We start from the raw sequence: 16279 nt of genomic DNA on the forward strand, positions 1-16279 counted from the left end.
GAGAGAGAGAGAGAGAGAGAGAGAGAGAGAGAGAGAGAGAGAGAGAGGGAGAGAGAGAGAGAGAGAGAGAGAAGGAATAATTTTTTCCACCAGCCACTAAGGAAGTGATGTGCTGTGCTGTGTAATGGAGGGTAGGACTTATCTCCAAGTATTTCAAACAAAGGCAAACGAAACACAACTAATATATTAGCTTGTTGACATTTAATAAGCCTATACATGAGCATGATTCAGCTTGGAAATATAATTAAATGCTTAAAATAAATGAGGGCTGGCACACTGTGCCAAAGTCGGCTGAGCCTACAAAAAGTGACTATCTCTGTCTGCCAATGCTGTCTATGGACCAGATGGAAAACATAAAGTGGTTTGCACTTTATTTTTAAATTACTGTAATTTTCCTAATAAAAAGGTTAAGCTTTATTTTCATAAAGCCAGATAGGCTCTCTCCAATAATAAGGTCTAGGAAAATTGTTCTGATGGTCCTCTCTCTCCCCCCCTTTCTTTCCATCGGGCACTTCCTCGACCCAGTTGACTAAGGTCATGAAGTCCAGCTTAGAAATCAGAGCACAAGCCTACCTCTTGGGCACACCATCCACACTCTGGGCCCAGCACCAGGCACTTGCTACATGTTGCTGCATTCGAGCTGGTACATCTGTTCTCTTCTGTAATGGAGGACAAAATAGTTGATTATTAATGAGCTCACCTCCCTGGGATGTTCCCTACCATTTGACCCCCGACAAATGACTTGAGAGAAAAATCAGCCTGGCCAATTACAAGCCTTTGCAAGACAAACACATTTTACTGGAGAAGGCAGAGTTCATGAAGTTAGAGCTAGAAGAGATTCTAGGAGTCATTTAGTCCCTTCCTGTCCCCCTACACACACACACACACACACACACACACACACTTATTTTACAGATAGGGAAACTGAGGCCAAGAAAGGTTAAATGACTTTAATCAAGCAACCATTCAATTCAAAAGCATTTATTATATACTAGTCATATCAAGCACCATGCTAAATACTTAGGGTACAAAGACAGGAAAAAAACATTCTCTGCCCTTAAGGAGTTTACATTTTAATGGAGGGGACAGACAATATCTATCAGCTACCATGAGCCTGGTACACGCAGATACATAGAAAAGAGGGAGGGTAAACTTGGAGAGTCATATAGGTAGGAAACAAAACAGAAAGAATTTGTATGCAGGATTCCTTTTCCATATCCCACAATGTCTCTCTTTTTACCTCACATACTTTAGTCCATAAATGTGACATTTGCCCAAGATTTTTAATGCTTGATCTTGTATATGGGAAGGGTGGGGAACATTGACTTTAATTTATATTTGATAGTTCTGGATAAATCCTTCTTCAAGGAATCCAAGAGGAAGGGAATCCCTGCTTGGTTTTCTTATATGGGAATACATTAATCATTTATGATTGCCTTGAGTGGGAGAATTCTCTCTGCCAACAAAGATGTCAGCTGTTTATACCTCATAGATAAGTGTTAGGGAGTTGCTAGAGGTTCACACACTTGCTCAGGCTTGCATAACTGGTAAGTGCCAGAGATGGAAAGTGAACCAACATCTTTCTGACTATAAGACTAACTCCCTATCCACTATACCACATTGCTCTCTGGAATGTGACCCAAATTCAATGAGTCCCAAGTTGAGCACTGAATAATAGAGACTGCTGGACTCAGGAGACAGCTAGATTCAGCTCTTGACTATAGAACTTTCTAGAGAAGTCACATGGACAAGTGCCTTGACCTCACTGCCTCAGTTTCCCAATGTGTAAAGTAAGATAACTAATCTCTGCAGTAAACTTCACAGGGTTGGTGTGAGGATCAAATGAAATGATGTTCACAATGTCCTCTGTGAATCAATCTTTCAATTCTCGTATGTCAACAATCATGATTCTTTCCATACCAAGATTGTGTTACTATGGTATCTAGTATGATAGACCTCACCTGGTCTGGACCTCTACTTAAAATCTGGGGATGAATTTGATTCACATAAATCTCATTCCTGGGTCATTATCCAGGCATGTATATTCTGGATCAAGAATTCATAAAGAGCTGGGATAGCCATGAGAATACTTTACCATGAAGGCTTTGACTTATTAGAAGACGTTCCTTCTCTCTTGGCTTCAGTTTGTTCATCTAGAAAATGAGGAGCTTGACATAGTTGACCCCTGGTTCCTTCCAGCTTGCAGTATGTGATATTATGAATGCTATCTTTGACACTTACGATCTGAGTGACCTTGGGCAAGTCATTGAACTTCTCTGGCCTTCAGTTTCATCATCTATAAAAGAAGGGTTGGTTGGAAAAGGCAACCTGTAAGGTCTTATTGATGCTTAAATCTAGGGACCTATGAATGCCACCTTGGACAGCTCCTACCTGAAGGACCTTGCACAATTCATTCATTTCTCCAGGCCTCAGTTTCCTCATCTCTAAAATTAAGGTATTGGACTAGCTGAGCTCTAAGGTCTCTTCTAGTTCTGAATTTATGATCTTTTGGTTCTTTGGGGGCAAAAAGGGACAAAAAGGCCTAGCCAACAAGCCATGGTAACCATCAGTGCTAGTATTTAAGAAATTGGCTCAGATGAGGTTCTGTTCTGAGCTCCATGTCCTGGCCTCCTTCACCTGGCTCACCGTTAAGTGAATGTCCAACTGGATTTTCCATAGATTTCCACCCTTGGTGGTGATATTTAATAATACCATTTTCCTCTGGGAATGATTTTTCTCCCCCCTCCAAACTGTACCACCACTCCACCCCAGGTACTACTGTTTAAGGTTGGGAAAAAGACAGAAAAATAGACTCAGGAATGACCATTGATTGCTTTCTCCATAGTTTGCAATCAGGCTACAGTGTCCTGGGGCTGATCACAATGCCTATTGGCACTCCTGGGCATAGGCATCATATTCTGGCCGATGACTGCCATCACCTGAGCCCAGCACCAATCACTCATCAGGCACATCTCCTTCTCAGTCATGCTTAGGAGGCACTGATGTCACCCTGACTGAAAGATAGCTCAGTCCTCTCCTCATAATCCCCTGGCTTTGCTCATTCTATAGCTATCTTGCTCACTTTGAAACATGGTGTTTAAAAATAGATTTGAGAATTTGGGCAGGCAGAGGCAGACCAGTGGATGCTGGGTGAGGAGAAAGACAGGGAGGGTGACTTCTTTCACCCTTTTCCTCTATGGCTGGCCCTGATGCTTTTACTCCCTGCTCCCAGACCCATTTCAGCCATTTGGAGGCACTCAAGGCTAAACTGTCCCCTAGAGTTCAAGGGACAGCTAAAATCTAGGGATAGGGAGGGGAAAAGACAGAAAACAGAGGGGTAGCTTAGCTAAATGGGGAGGGTGGAAAGTCAGACGCCCATGACACTGTCTTATGGGACGTGATGGGGAGGAACACACACCCTCATTCCTTTTATCCTCACTTCTCTCCCCATCATGTTAAGAAGCAAGCATTTTCTCCTGATATTCTTTCATCACCCTTCTCCTTACATGCTCTTTCACCTAATTTCATATAGCTTCTCACTGACCTTTCTGGTCCTGAGCTATTCAATGAAGTGGCTGCCATGAGCCAGGCAGGGTGTTATCCCTGGAACTCAAGAGCTTACATGAAAACCATTGCTTGGTTGACAATTTGGCTATTTGAACTACCTTTCTTTCTTTCTCTTTCTCTGTGTCTGTCTGTCTGTCTCTCTCTCTCTCTCTGTCTATCTTCTTTCCTTCCTTTCTTTTTTTTCTCTTAGTTCTTTGGCATAAAGGATGATTATCTGGGTGAGGGATAGGAGAAGGAGCTATTAGGGAATAAAGGTGATATAAAATAAATTAGTATTTTTTTAAAAGGCACTCCTTAATACTTTATACTTTCTTGGTCATCATCAACTTTCCTCCAACAAGACTGAATCTTTGAAGATAAAAATATTCCAGAGAACTTGGGTGTATGGTTTGGAACAGGCAAAACTTAGCCTTCTGCATTTTTTCTGAACTGACGTTATCATAGACTTGTAGCTAGAAGAGTCCTGATAAGCCTAAGATTATCTATTTAGAGCTTGGACCTACCTTAGAGGCTTGGATAGTCCAAGCTCTCTCCCCATTTTGCAGATGAGGGAACTGAGATGCAGATAGTTAGGTGATTTGCCTAGGGCCACACAACTCTTAAGTATCTAAATGTGGGCTTTGAATCTAGGTTCTCCTAATGCCAGGTCCAGCATTCCATCCAATAGGCCATGTTGCTGCCTGGATTCTTATGTCTTCTTTTCTAGTTGAGGATGCTGAAGTCTAGAGAAGGCCAATAATTTATCCAAGGTCTCACAGGCTATTAATAAATGACAAAGCCAGGATCCAAACCTCGGCCCTCTGATGTTTAGTCCAATGCTCTCTACACTTTCAGGTCTCCTGTGCCTTCAGGGTCAATAAAACTGACAAAAAACTATAATCCAATTTGCTTATGCATCTAATTTTGCCTTTGCTGAAATTCAACCTGGACCACAACTGCAGAAACCTAGAACCGGGCTGGGCCTATTTTTAGCCCTGATTTCATCCAGTCAGGGGAGACTTGTGTGCTGCAAAGTAAACTTGCAGAGTACTGGGGTGGGAATGAGGCAGGGATGTATTTCTAAAGTTAGTCTGATTCTGACCTTGATTAACTCTCATGCAACCTGAGGGCAGGGAACCGAGCAACTTGCAAAGGAAGGAACTCCATTTCCTTCCGCTTCTATCTTCCCTGCCCTGCATCCTTAGCATTTGGGGGGCCAGCCTCCATTTTGGACATTCAGGGACCCACCCAGGCCTGACGGGTGACAGCTTGGGAGGTCACTTTGGCCTTGCCAGGGTTCAGGCCTGACATGTCTCTGAAGTCTCCCAGAAACAGGAGTTTGACCTCAGCTGGATTTGAAGAGGAGGGGTGTCTTGGGTTTCCTCAGAACTCAGGGCAGACTCCAGCTTTGGCCTCCATGGGAGCCATGTCAAAGCCTGCTGCTGGAGAGTGTCATGGTCAGATTCTCAGAAGACAAGCCAGATAAACTTTGGCAAAGACAAATTTCAGGCTTTCCTTTTTCATACTGAAATGAGGCCTACGCAAAGGGCTGGATGAAGGAAGTTTGTCCTTTGGGAGGCCCTGAAATCTGCATGGGGCACACTGCAAGGGAGCAGGCGGGAGACTGAGGATTCGTTCTCCTTGCCCTGACAGTCCTGGCTGGCTGAGCTGTCCTGACCATCAATCAGCTCAGCCAGGCCCAGTTCTGAAGGCAGCCCTGATCTGAGCTGAAACTGCCAGAGGACTCACCCATCAAGGAACAGGAGAGGATTAGAGAAATGCGGGAAGCCTCATGGTAGGAGAGGCAGCGTGGGATAGTACACGGAGGGTTGCACTTGCAGTCAGGAAGCCCCCAATTTAAATCTTGCCTCAGATGTTTACTTGCTGTGTGACCACGTGAAAGTCACTTAACTCTTCTGATTCTCAATTCCCTTATCTGTAAAGAAGCAGGCATAAAAGTACCTCTAGGACCTGTTTCATAGGGTTCAAATGTGATAATATCTGTAGAATACTTTGCAAGTTCTAAAGAGCCATAGAAATCTCTGTTCTGAGGCCTGTTCTCTGTGCCCATTCTGGTCCTGCACTCCCCAGCTCTCTGCCAATGCCATCTGTACCATTGTCCCTTCCACCAAATCCCACTCATCTCTGCCTGCTGAAGTCTCTCCCGTTGAGTTCCAACTCAGCTGCCTGCAGGAAGCTTATGTTCTTGTTGTTGTGTTTGTCCTTCATTCTCAAAGACGACATGCCATCAGGGAGGTGATGACATAACTTGCAGTTGACTTTGATTTGAGAGAGGGAGGGCTGTGCAAGGTTACCAGCCTCACTTTCTCCTTCAGAGCCGTCTGGGCCCAATGGCCAGATATTCATCAGGATCATTGCAGATGGCCCAGGATGGAATGGGAGACCCTGGCCCTTTTAAGCTAAGGTCATTTCAGGTTCTCACTTTGAGTGAGGCAATGCCCATTCAGTGAATAGGCCTCTTTAAGAAGTGAGCAAAGGGATGGCCCCTTTAATTAAAAAAAAAAATCAAACTGGGAGGGGAAGACCCTCAGGGTTGCTGTCCAAAAGAGAAAGTTATGATTTACATTCACTCGGAGGGCCCAAAAAAACAATCATTAAGTGGTGCTTGGGCAGGGACCTATGTCCAAACCAAGAGCTTCAAAGTCAATTGGGTTTAAGGCTTGGTCTTTGAGAGAGAAATCTAGCCAGTAAAGCCCAACTAGGCAGCTTTCAGCCATTAAAATTTACCTTTCTTTTGGCAGAACACCATTAGGTAAAGAGAGAGGAGAGAGAAGGGGAAGGGAGGAGAGGGGAGGAGAGGGAAAGAGAGGAGAGGAGAGTCCATCAAACTCCCAGATACTGAAATGATATTTTAAAAAAAAAACTTATAGCTGAGAAGAATAATGGGTCTTTGTCTATTTGGTCTTAAGACCACCTCTCTAACCATTTCACCACAGTGCCTATTATTTATGACATATACAAAATGACCACTTAACAACTGCATATCCAGGAGGTGAATAAAGACTGACAAAAGTTCACAATTTAGAGCTCTGTGAGATCTCTGAGATCATCATCTAATCCTACATGTCTAGACTACTCCATGGGAAGAAAAGAACATTGCCAGCATCCTCAGGCACTTTTGTGGTGCTCCTCACTGGCTGCCCAAATCAAAAGTCATCATCAAGTCAGCCAATGACAGTGTAACAATGATGCTAATTACCAACTCTTTCCATGAGTCATCAGGGAAAAGGACCAGGTCAGGATCTCCTCTGCCTACCTATTTATGTGCCCTATGGCTATTTATGGAGTCCATAAGTACAGTATTCCTACATAAAGTGCTGCCTTTAGGGAAGAAGTAGCAATGGCTAGCCCTTTCCTAGTATTATATCAAATGAAAAATTATAAGAAGCTCAGTGACAGAATGGCATAGTGGATAGAGAACCAGCCTTGAAGCCAGTAAGACCTGGGTTCAAATCCTGCCTCTGACACAAACTGACTGTGTGACCCTGAGCAAGTTACTTCACTCCTTGGCACAAGAGGCAACTCTTTAAGACTACCAGAGACACAGAAGGAGCTGATCTGATTGGCAGCAGAGGGCGAATTTGGCCTGGGAGATCTCTGTACCAATGAAACTACAGATCCAGTCCCTTCCCCTATCCCACTTTCAGGCCACTACTAGTTTATATTTGGCACATAAATGGCCCTGTGACAAAACTGACAATTATAGCTCACATTTGTATAGGACTTTTAAGTTTCTTTAACAGCCCCAGAAGTGTGAGTCAGGAAGCACAAGGATTAAGCTCCACTTTACTGATGAAGAAACTGAGTTTTTTAAAGCCTAAACAGTATAAAGAGAGTATCCTCTTGGGAACCATTTTTATTTTTTGATTATGATTTGTTTGCCCTACGCCACAGCCTGAATCTATGAAATCTTTAAAGCAGGCTATGCCACAGAGATAAATCTGGGATAATAAGCAAACAGATGCTACAGTTCATCATTGTTTCAGAGGCAAAGACAATTGTCATTGGGCAAGGTGGTGCAGTGGATAGAGAGTTGTGCCAGAGTCAAGAAGACCTGAATTTAAATCTGGTCTCAGACACTTATTAGTTGTGTGATTGTGGGCAATTCAGTTCACCTGTGTCTCTCTCAGTTTCCTTGTCTATAAAATGAGTATAATAATAGCACCTACCTCCCTGGGTTGGTGTGAGGTTCAAATGAGATAATAATTGTAAAGCACTTAGCCAAGTGCCTGGCAAAAAGTAAGTGCCCTGAAATGTTAGTTATCATTGTCATCACCAATATTCTTATTACTATCATTCTCATTATCTGTTCTTTGTTTTTCTTTACAACAGACATCTACGGTATAACTGATAATTGAATTGTGGGGTTTGAAGACAACTAGAGCATATAACCTGAAAGGTGGTCCAGTCCTTTTGGCCCGCTTCTGGGGGATTCCAAGGGCCACTTCTCTTTCTCTCTTAGCAGACAGTCTTTTCTCCTGCTTTCCTAAGAAGAGGCAAGCTAGTGACTGTGAGCCTCATAAGCCCAGACTCAGAGCTTCAAGGAAGCTTCAGGGTCCATTCCAATGCTCTTGTTTGAAAGCTGAAGCCCACAGAAGAGAAACATGACTTAGCCAAGGTCCCTCAGCTCCCTTCCATCACTCAGTCCATGAAATCTTTCCATAACCTTTCTCATACTCTCTTCTTATTTTATTTTATTTCGAGGCAATTGGGGTTAAGTAACTTGCCCAGTCACACAGCTAGTAAGTGTTACGTGTCTGAGATCAGATTTGAACTCAAGTCTTCCTGACTTCAGGGCTGGTGCTCTATCCACTGCGCCACCTAGCTGCCCCTCATATTCTCTTGTCATTCAGATTCTTTTCTTCTCTCTCAGTTAGACCTCTGCTTGCTGATGCTAACCCCTCTACCTGGTACTGTTTATCTAACCCCTTGTTATTTTTTCGTATGACCTTTTCTCAGAAATGATCCCCTCCGTATAGCCTTGGTAAGCCTCTAGTGGTTCCTTTCCTTTGGCCTTATGGCTTGTCTCCCCTGTCCTAAAACAGCCTGCCCTTGACTCGGCTTCCAGCCCCAGTGTCAGTAATCCTACCTCTCTTTCACTGTCAAACTTCTGGAAAACGTTGCCTCCTCTATGTCCACAGGCTCTGGCTTCTCCCCACCCCCTCACGGCTCAGTCGTTCACCATCTGGCTTCTGTCGCCATCACTCTGCCGAAACAACTCTTGCCAAGGTTGCTGACAACCTCCAGATCCCTACATCCAATGGCTTCTTTTCAGTTTCCATCTTCCTTGACCTCTGTGTAGCAAGTGACCCTGTCGCCCACTGCTCCTTGACATTTTCATCCCTCACCTTCCACAGTGCTCAACTCACATGCTCCTAAATCGATGGCTCCTTCATTTTCTTCACTGCTTCTTCAGCATGGCGATCTCCTAAGATTCTGTCTTTGGTCTTCTTTTCTATTCTCTCTCCCGACAAACTCTTCCCCATCCATAACTTCAGTCAGAAGCCTTCCCACTCTGGTTCACATCTAACCTTTTCTCCAGATCTCCAGTCTCACATTTCGATCTGCCCATGGGGCGGCTCAATTTGCATGTCTAATCAGCACCTCAAAGGATCATAGATTTAGAGCTGGATGGAAACTTAGAAGTCAACTTGTCTAGCCCCGTGATTTTATAGATGAGGAAACTGAGGCCCATGGAAGTTGAGTGACTTCCCCAAGGTCACACACCATAAGTGTCAGTGGTGAGATATGGACCCAGGTGTCCTCTGACTTCACAGTCTATTCTCTGTACCATGATGTCTTTCAAGGATCAACCTCAAATTCAACATAGCTAAAACTAAACTCATCTCCCCTAAGACCTTGTTTCTCCTCTAATTTCTCTATTTCTATCAATAAGATCACCATTCCCCACCCCTACCCACATCATCCAGGCTTGGAACCTGAGAATCTTAACAATAATAATAACTAGGGGCCGCTAGGTGGTACAGTAGATAGAGCATCTGCCCTGGAGTCAAGAGGACCTGCGTTCAAATCTGGCCTCAGACACTTGACACTTACTAGCTGTGTGACCCTGGGTAAGTCATTTAACCCCAATTGCCTTGCAATAAGAACATCAATAAAAAAAAAACCATTTTTAAAAACCCCAAAATAATAGCTATCTTTGACACAGTACTTTACGATTTGCAGAGCATCTTAATATAGTATCTCATTTGATCCTCAAAAAAAAAAAGGTGCTATTGTTATCCCCATTTTCAGATAAGGAAACTGAGCTAAATGACTTACCCATTGTCCCACAATAGCAAGTGTCTGAGGCAGGATTTGAACTAAGGTTTGTCTCCAAGACCACTGCACTGGCCTCTACATCACCTAGCACCCTGATCTTTGTCTTTCCTCAGTCTCTATACAGCCAACCCCAATCTATTGCCAAGTCCTATCAATTCTTCCTCTAAAAAGATCCCCCAAATCTGTGCCAGCCTCTTTACTCCCACCACAACCATGCTAGGTACTTGTCCCTTCTCTCCTGGACTATCGCAGGAGCCTCCAAATTTATTCCAGTCTGTTTCCTCTCCAATTTATTCTTCCCATTACTGATCACATAAATGATCTAAGGTACTGAGCTGATTACCTCATTCCTCTACTCAAAACATTTAAGTGTCTTCCCCTTGTGGTCCAAATTAGAGAGAAATTCTGTCCAATGGAATGTAAGCTCTTTGAGGGTAGGGACTAACCCTCATTTTTGTGTTTGTGTATGTCTAGTGTCTGACACAGTGAGTGCCTGGCACATAGGAGGTGCTTAATGCTTGTTGATGAATATCCTGGCCTTCAAGGCTTCTAGAAGCCTGGATTCAGTTCAGTTTTCCAACTTTATTTCCCATTAGCCCCCTCCATGGACTCCATGTTCCAACCAAACTGGCCTATTCACTTCCCTATGTTCCCCAACCTGAGTTCTCATTCTGTCCACACCTCCCTCGGTGCCTTTGCTCATGTTATCCCCAAGCCCACTTTGGGCCCAGCTCTATCACTGTCACCTCATAAACAGAATCCTTTTCTTCCTTCGAGGCCTTATTCAGTGCCCATCCCCCTCAGTGAAACCTTCCCTAATTTTCTCACTGGTAGATGATCTCTTCTGCTGCAGTTTCTTGTAGCATCTCCTCTGTCCTGGACCTCCGAGGTATCCCGATTTCTGTTATCTCAGAGTTATTTTTGTGCATGTCTAATCCCCTTTATAAGACTTTGTGCTCCTTGAGGGAAAAATCTATGTGTGGCTATGTCCTTGTAGGCTCTGTGTCCAGCAGGTTACCTATGGGAAGTTCTAAACCCATATATTACAGGTGGAAGTCCTGAAGAGGGTGAGCCCGGGACCTAATCTGAGGTGCCTGAATCAGGAAATGCCTTCACCTGAGGAAACAGAATTAGAAGTGAGACTTCTAAGAGGGGCAGGGTTCCATGGTCCGATGGGAAGCTACCTGACTCTGTTGAGTGGGACCTGTGTGGATTGTCAAACGTGTCATAAAAGGGAGAAGGAAAAGGGGTGGAGAGGAGGAGAAAGCAAGAGAGAGGCAGAGGGGTATGAAAGAGAGGGAAAGACAGAAAAACAGAGATACACAGAGAGAGACAGAGAGAGAAAAAGAGAGACAGACATACACACAGAGAGATACAGACAGAGAGACAGAGGGAGACACAGAGCCAGAAAGACACAGATAGAAAGATGGAAAGAAGCAAAAAAGGAGAAATAGAGAGACAAAGTAAGAATGAGAGTGAGATATGTTTGTTGAGATTTAAACAAGCTTTTCCTTGACCCATTACTCCCCAAATGTTAGATGTCCCCCCACCTCACCCCATGCTTCTCTGGATGATATACCTTGGTACAGTCCTAAACTTTTAGAGGTCTACCCAGCATTTTCCCCATCACCACCCTGTCAGGAAGGTAGTACAAGTGCCATTACCCCATTTTACAGATGGGGAAACTGAGGCCCGGGGAATATGAATGACTTGAGGAGTATCACATGGAAAGTAAGTGTCAGAAGCAGGACTTGAAACTTTGTCACCTGCCCCTATGCCCAGTGCCCTGGGCACTTTGATTACTCCTCTGCTGTTTCTTCCCCTTATAAAATGCAAGCTCCCTGAGGGCAGGGGCTGTTACCTTTTTTTCCCTTTGTTTCCCCAGGGTCCTGCCCAGCTCTCTCCCTGGGAGGAGTTTAATGAGAGTTTACTGAATGGGGTCTTGTTACTAGACCACACTATTTGAGGAAGTTTTCTTGACACAAGAGAAAGGGAGAGGACCCAAGGAGAGAAGGCAGAAAAACAGCGACCACAGACACCAATCAGGGCATCTCCCAGGGGTGAGCCAGCCTTAGCCCTGTACCTGTGGGGCTTTAAAGCTCCCCAGTCCAGGCTGTTCTGGGCTGCTCAGAGGCAAAGCCTGCTCAGAGCTGCTGGATCTGGCCTGGAAAAGCCGGACTGGACATGTGCTCTGCTCCTAGTTTTAACTGGAAAGGTTCCATGCATTCCAGCTGTCTTCTTTGGGAGGCACACTCCCTGTTTTGAAAAGCCAAAATATTCACCAGTTTCCCACTCTGCCCCTCCAGATAATGTTTTCAATATAAGATATTTCATTAGAGTTTCAGGGCCTCTTCCTATTTTCCATTCCAACTCTTGGCAAGTAGGAATCTCTCTCTCTCTCTCCCTCCCTCTACCTAATCTTCCCCCCCTCCCCTTTTCCTTTCCTTATTTTATTCATTCCTTCACTTTTCTCTTCCTTCCTCTTTCTTTTTTCCTTTCTTTATTACTTCCTTCCTTTCCTCTTTCCCTCACTCACTCCTTCCCTCTTTCACTCCCTCTCTCCCTCCTTTCCTCTCTCCCTCCCTCTCTCCTTCCTTCCCTCCCTTTCTCCTTCCCTCCCTTTCTCCTTCACTATTAAACAGCTGCTCAGGTCAAAATCCTAAAGCTTAAAGAAAGACTTAAAGTGTAGGCCATGAGCACCTTAGAATCTCTGAAGTTTCTTTGAAATTGGAAGCCTTGTTGCTTGAGTGGATTTTTCTTACAGCAAATCAATATCAACTGTGGAAAATGGCTTTATTCGAAACAAACTCCCTCCCCCCTTGGACCTCCTTTAGGACGCACTCTGATGTCCTCTTCTCCAGGAAGCCCTTCCTAATCTTAATGTTGGTATTCTTTGCTCCTCCTCCTCACTGCATCCCCCTCCCCCCCAGAAGAACCTAAGCTTCTGGAGGGCAGGCACAAGTGACTGATTTTATTTTTAGATCTGGGGCAGATGCACCATAGCAAATGCTTCAAGAATGCAGATTGGCTTGGATTGTTTCATGAGCTCATAGTGCTAGAGTAGGAAGAAACTTCAAAGTCGTCTAGTCCTATCCCTTCATTTTAGAGATGAAGAAATGGAGTCCAGGGCAGGGGTAGAGACTCCTCCAGGGCAACACCCCTAGCAGTGTGGTCAAGCCAGGGTTCCAAGAAGAGTCAGCTGGATCCTCTTCTGTCCTTCCTGACCAAATTCACATTTTGCTTTTGTCTTTGTGTCCTCGGCACTTGACCGCTTGCCAGGCACGCGGTAAATGCTTGCCAAACGTTTGGTGATGGAGGGCCTGACTGATTGCCTCCCACACTGAGAAGCAGCTTTGGACCATGGAAAAAGACGGAAGCTGGAAATCACATTCTAGCTCTGTGACCATGAGTCTCTTCTCTTTGGGTCTCAGTATCCTCCTCTGTAAAGGAACAATATTTGACTAGATTCCATTTCTAGAGGAACATAGTTCTCTCTGCTTCTAAGGCTTTTTACAAAACTCACAGAAGCTCAATGTTTAATCAGCCAAGCAACAAGCTGTTATGAGGCACTTGCTGGTTGCCATGCACTGTGGTATGTGATAAGGATACACCTCCCTCCCCCTACTCAATAAACTCCAGAAACTCCCTATCATCTCCAGGATCAAACACAAATGCCGTATCTGTCATTCAAAGCCCAACATGACCCAGCCTCCTCCTTCCTTTTCAGTCATCTCACACCTTGCTCGCCCACATATACTCTTTGATTTGTTGACTCTGGCCTCCTGGCTATTCCCAGAATATGACTCTCCATTTCTCAGCTCAAGGAATTTTCTCTGGTTGTCCCCTGTGGCTGGAATACTCTCCCTCCTCAGCTCCACTTATTGGATTCCCTGGCTTTCTTTAGGTCTCAGCTAAAATTCCACCTTCTACAGGAAGCCTTCTCCAGCCCTTCCTAGTTCTAGTGCCTTCTCACTGTTACTTATTTCTCATTTATCCTGTAGATAATTAATTTCTACATATTTGTTTCCTTGTTGTGTCCCCCTTAGATTATGAGTTCCTCAAAGGCAGGGACTGTCTTTTGACTCTTTGTATTTGCAGTGCTTAGCACAGTGCCTGGCATGAAGTAGGAGCTTAATAAATGCTTATTGGCTGACTGAGAATGGCAAAAATGATCCTTGACCTCAAGAAACTTCCAGAGAGAAGTACTAAGTTGACTCAACAGGGCCCATAATCAAAGAACCGCTTAGCCAACTGAGGAATATTACAGAGGAGAAAGGAAAGAGGCTAAAATAACCAGGTGGTTTGCTCTGAGTTCCTAAGTAACTTCCTCTCTCGCCCCAAAGAATACATGTTTCTGCTTTCCCCTTTGGGCTTTTCCAACCGCTATTCTCAGAAGACACCTCAGAGGCCATTAAGGTCAATTTTAAGCTCTGTACATTCCCCAATGGGGAAGCCACTACCTCTTGAGAATGCCCTGAGGATCCTAGGTCATAGATTTAGGGCCAAAAAGGACTTGAAAGGACAACTCATCTGACCACCTTGTATTATAGATGAAGGGGCTGAGCTTCCAGACAGGTTCAATACCTCCTGAGATCACACAGGTAGAAAGAGCCAGGGGCAGGAATTCAGCCCTGGCTCCAAACTAGTCTGCAGAGTGATTGGAGGGGAATTGTGAAACTGGGAAGAGCTTGAGGAAGATGATGTGAATGGGAAGGAAAGTAGTAATTTCTAGCTTTCATATCCACCCAAGAATTTCTGGTTATCTGGGAGCTTTGCCATAGAGCTGCGACAATGGGAAGTACATTAGAATAGGTTAAGGAAGCTGAATTTGAATCCTTGATCTGTCCCTAATTTGCTGTGGTAAATCATAGACCTCTCTAGGCCTCAATTTTCCCACCTATGAAAAGAGGATAACACCTACGCACACCCCAGGGTTGTTTTGAGCTTCAAGTCAGGTGATGGATGTGATCAGTTGAAATGTGAGGTGAATGATTCACAAGCCTGTATACTCTTTCATTCAGGTAACCTCAAAGAGTCAGGAAGACAGGTTCAAATCTTGACATTCAATTACCAGCTGCAGGATCCTGGGCAAGCCTTGTACAGTCTCAGTTTTTCCATGAGTAGAAGTAAGAAAAGATAATACTTGTTTGACCTTCCACACAGAGAGGTTATCAGGAAAGCAAGGGCTACATAAAGTGAGTTGTCATTAAACTAAAGAAACAGTGGAGTATGATTGGAAGCACAGTTGATTCATGTGACCTGGGTCTTCTGCTGAGTAGCTCTCTATCTACTTACCTTCATGGTGCCTGGCCCAGAGTATGGGCTTAAGAAATACGTCCTTGTTGGTCAGTTAAATCTCTGTGCCTTGGTTTCCAAATCTGTGAAATTGGGTTCATAATAACTGAACCTTGCAGGGTACTTTTGAAGTTCAAATGAGATAATACATATTAAAGTGCTCTTATAACCCATAAAGCATGGTTTAACTATCAACTATTCTTCTTATTATTTTATCCTTCTTGGTTCACTAAATTTCAAATCTCAAGCAGAAGAGGAGATTGACAACATTTTCTTTGAGGTAAACACAGGCCTTATTAACCTATAGGGATCAGAACTAGCAGGAATAAAAACATTTTAAGACATCATTTGTAACATGACCTCCAGTAGAGTATTGTTCTGATGCCTTCCTTGGGCGTAGGAGTAACCCTGGGCACCAAAAGGCTAAGCCAGAGCTGCCAGCCCAGCTCTGACAGTTGCTACTGAGCTGAAGAAGCTTGAACATGGCCAGGTGAGGGACTATTTACCTATTGTCCAATGGCCAACCTTGCTAAGCTGGAAGTTCATCATGAAATTGGCCACAAGGGGGACCAATTTTTCAACTTTCAAGGATGGGCTGCCTAGTAAGACAGTAAGATTATGAGCTATATTGGTGTAGAGAATGGATATCCACATGGATGGAATCACCAATGTTGGAGTACAAAAGCCTAAAACAGTGGCTTATCAACAAATCTAGGTAAGATGGATTAAGTTAATATAATAGGGTTTGCTTCTTTGTGCTATGATAGCATTTTCAATTGTTTGGCCATTATTAGATGTTGATAATGTACAATTAGGATGCTTTAAAATAATATATTCATTTATTTCCTTGCAACATAACTATGAAATGTGCAGGGAAGAGAGAATCACTACTATAGAAAAGAAGAAGAAAAAACAATAACGACCCTATAGTCAGAGACCCAATGCCTTTCTAAATTTACCAAATGAATCAGTAACTCAGAAGAAATAGAAGTCTTTGGGCTTTGTTTATGTGTCACAAGCTGAGCTAACCTCTTTCTATACCATGTTCATCATCCGTGGTGTATCTTCGCCAATCTGTGCCCTTCTGTATTTCAGACAAGAGTGGCAAAGCGCCTAGCACTTAGTTGAATAAATG

The 16279-nt window shown here is 43.9% G+C and overlaps 1 protein-coding gene across 1 annotated transcript in view; it reads right to left on the minus strand.

Annotated features, from left to right (window-relative positions):
- Positions 1–16279, minus strand: part of ITGB8 (integrin subunit beta 8) — a 105926-nt gene that overhangs the window by 77150 nt on the left and 12497 nt on the right. The window contains exon 2 of the mRNA XM_027872041.1: positions 574–659. Within this exon, the coding sequence (XP_027727842.1) occupies positions 574–659 (86 nt within the window). The remainder of the gene's footprint in view (positions 1–573; positions 660–16279) is intronic.

Source organism: Vombatus ursinus, unplaced genomic scaffold (assembly GCF_900497805.2).
Source record: "Vombatus ursinus unplaced genomic scaffold, bare-nosed wombat genome assembly UNPS02014799.1, whole genome shotgun sequence".
Taxonomy (NCBI): domain Eukaryota; kingdom Metazoa; phylum Chordata; class Mammalia; order Diprotodontia; family Vombatidae; genus Vombatus; species Vombatus ursinus.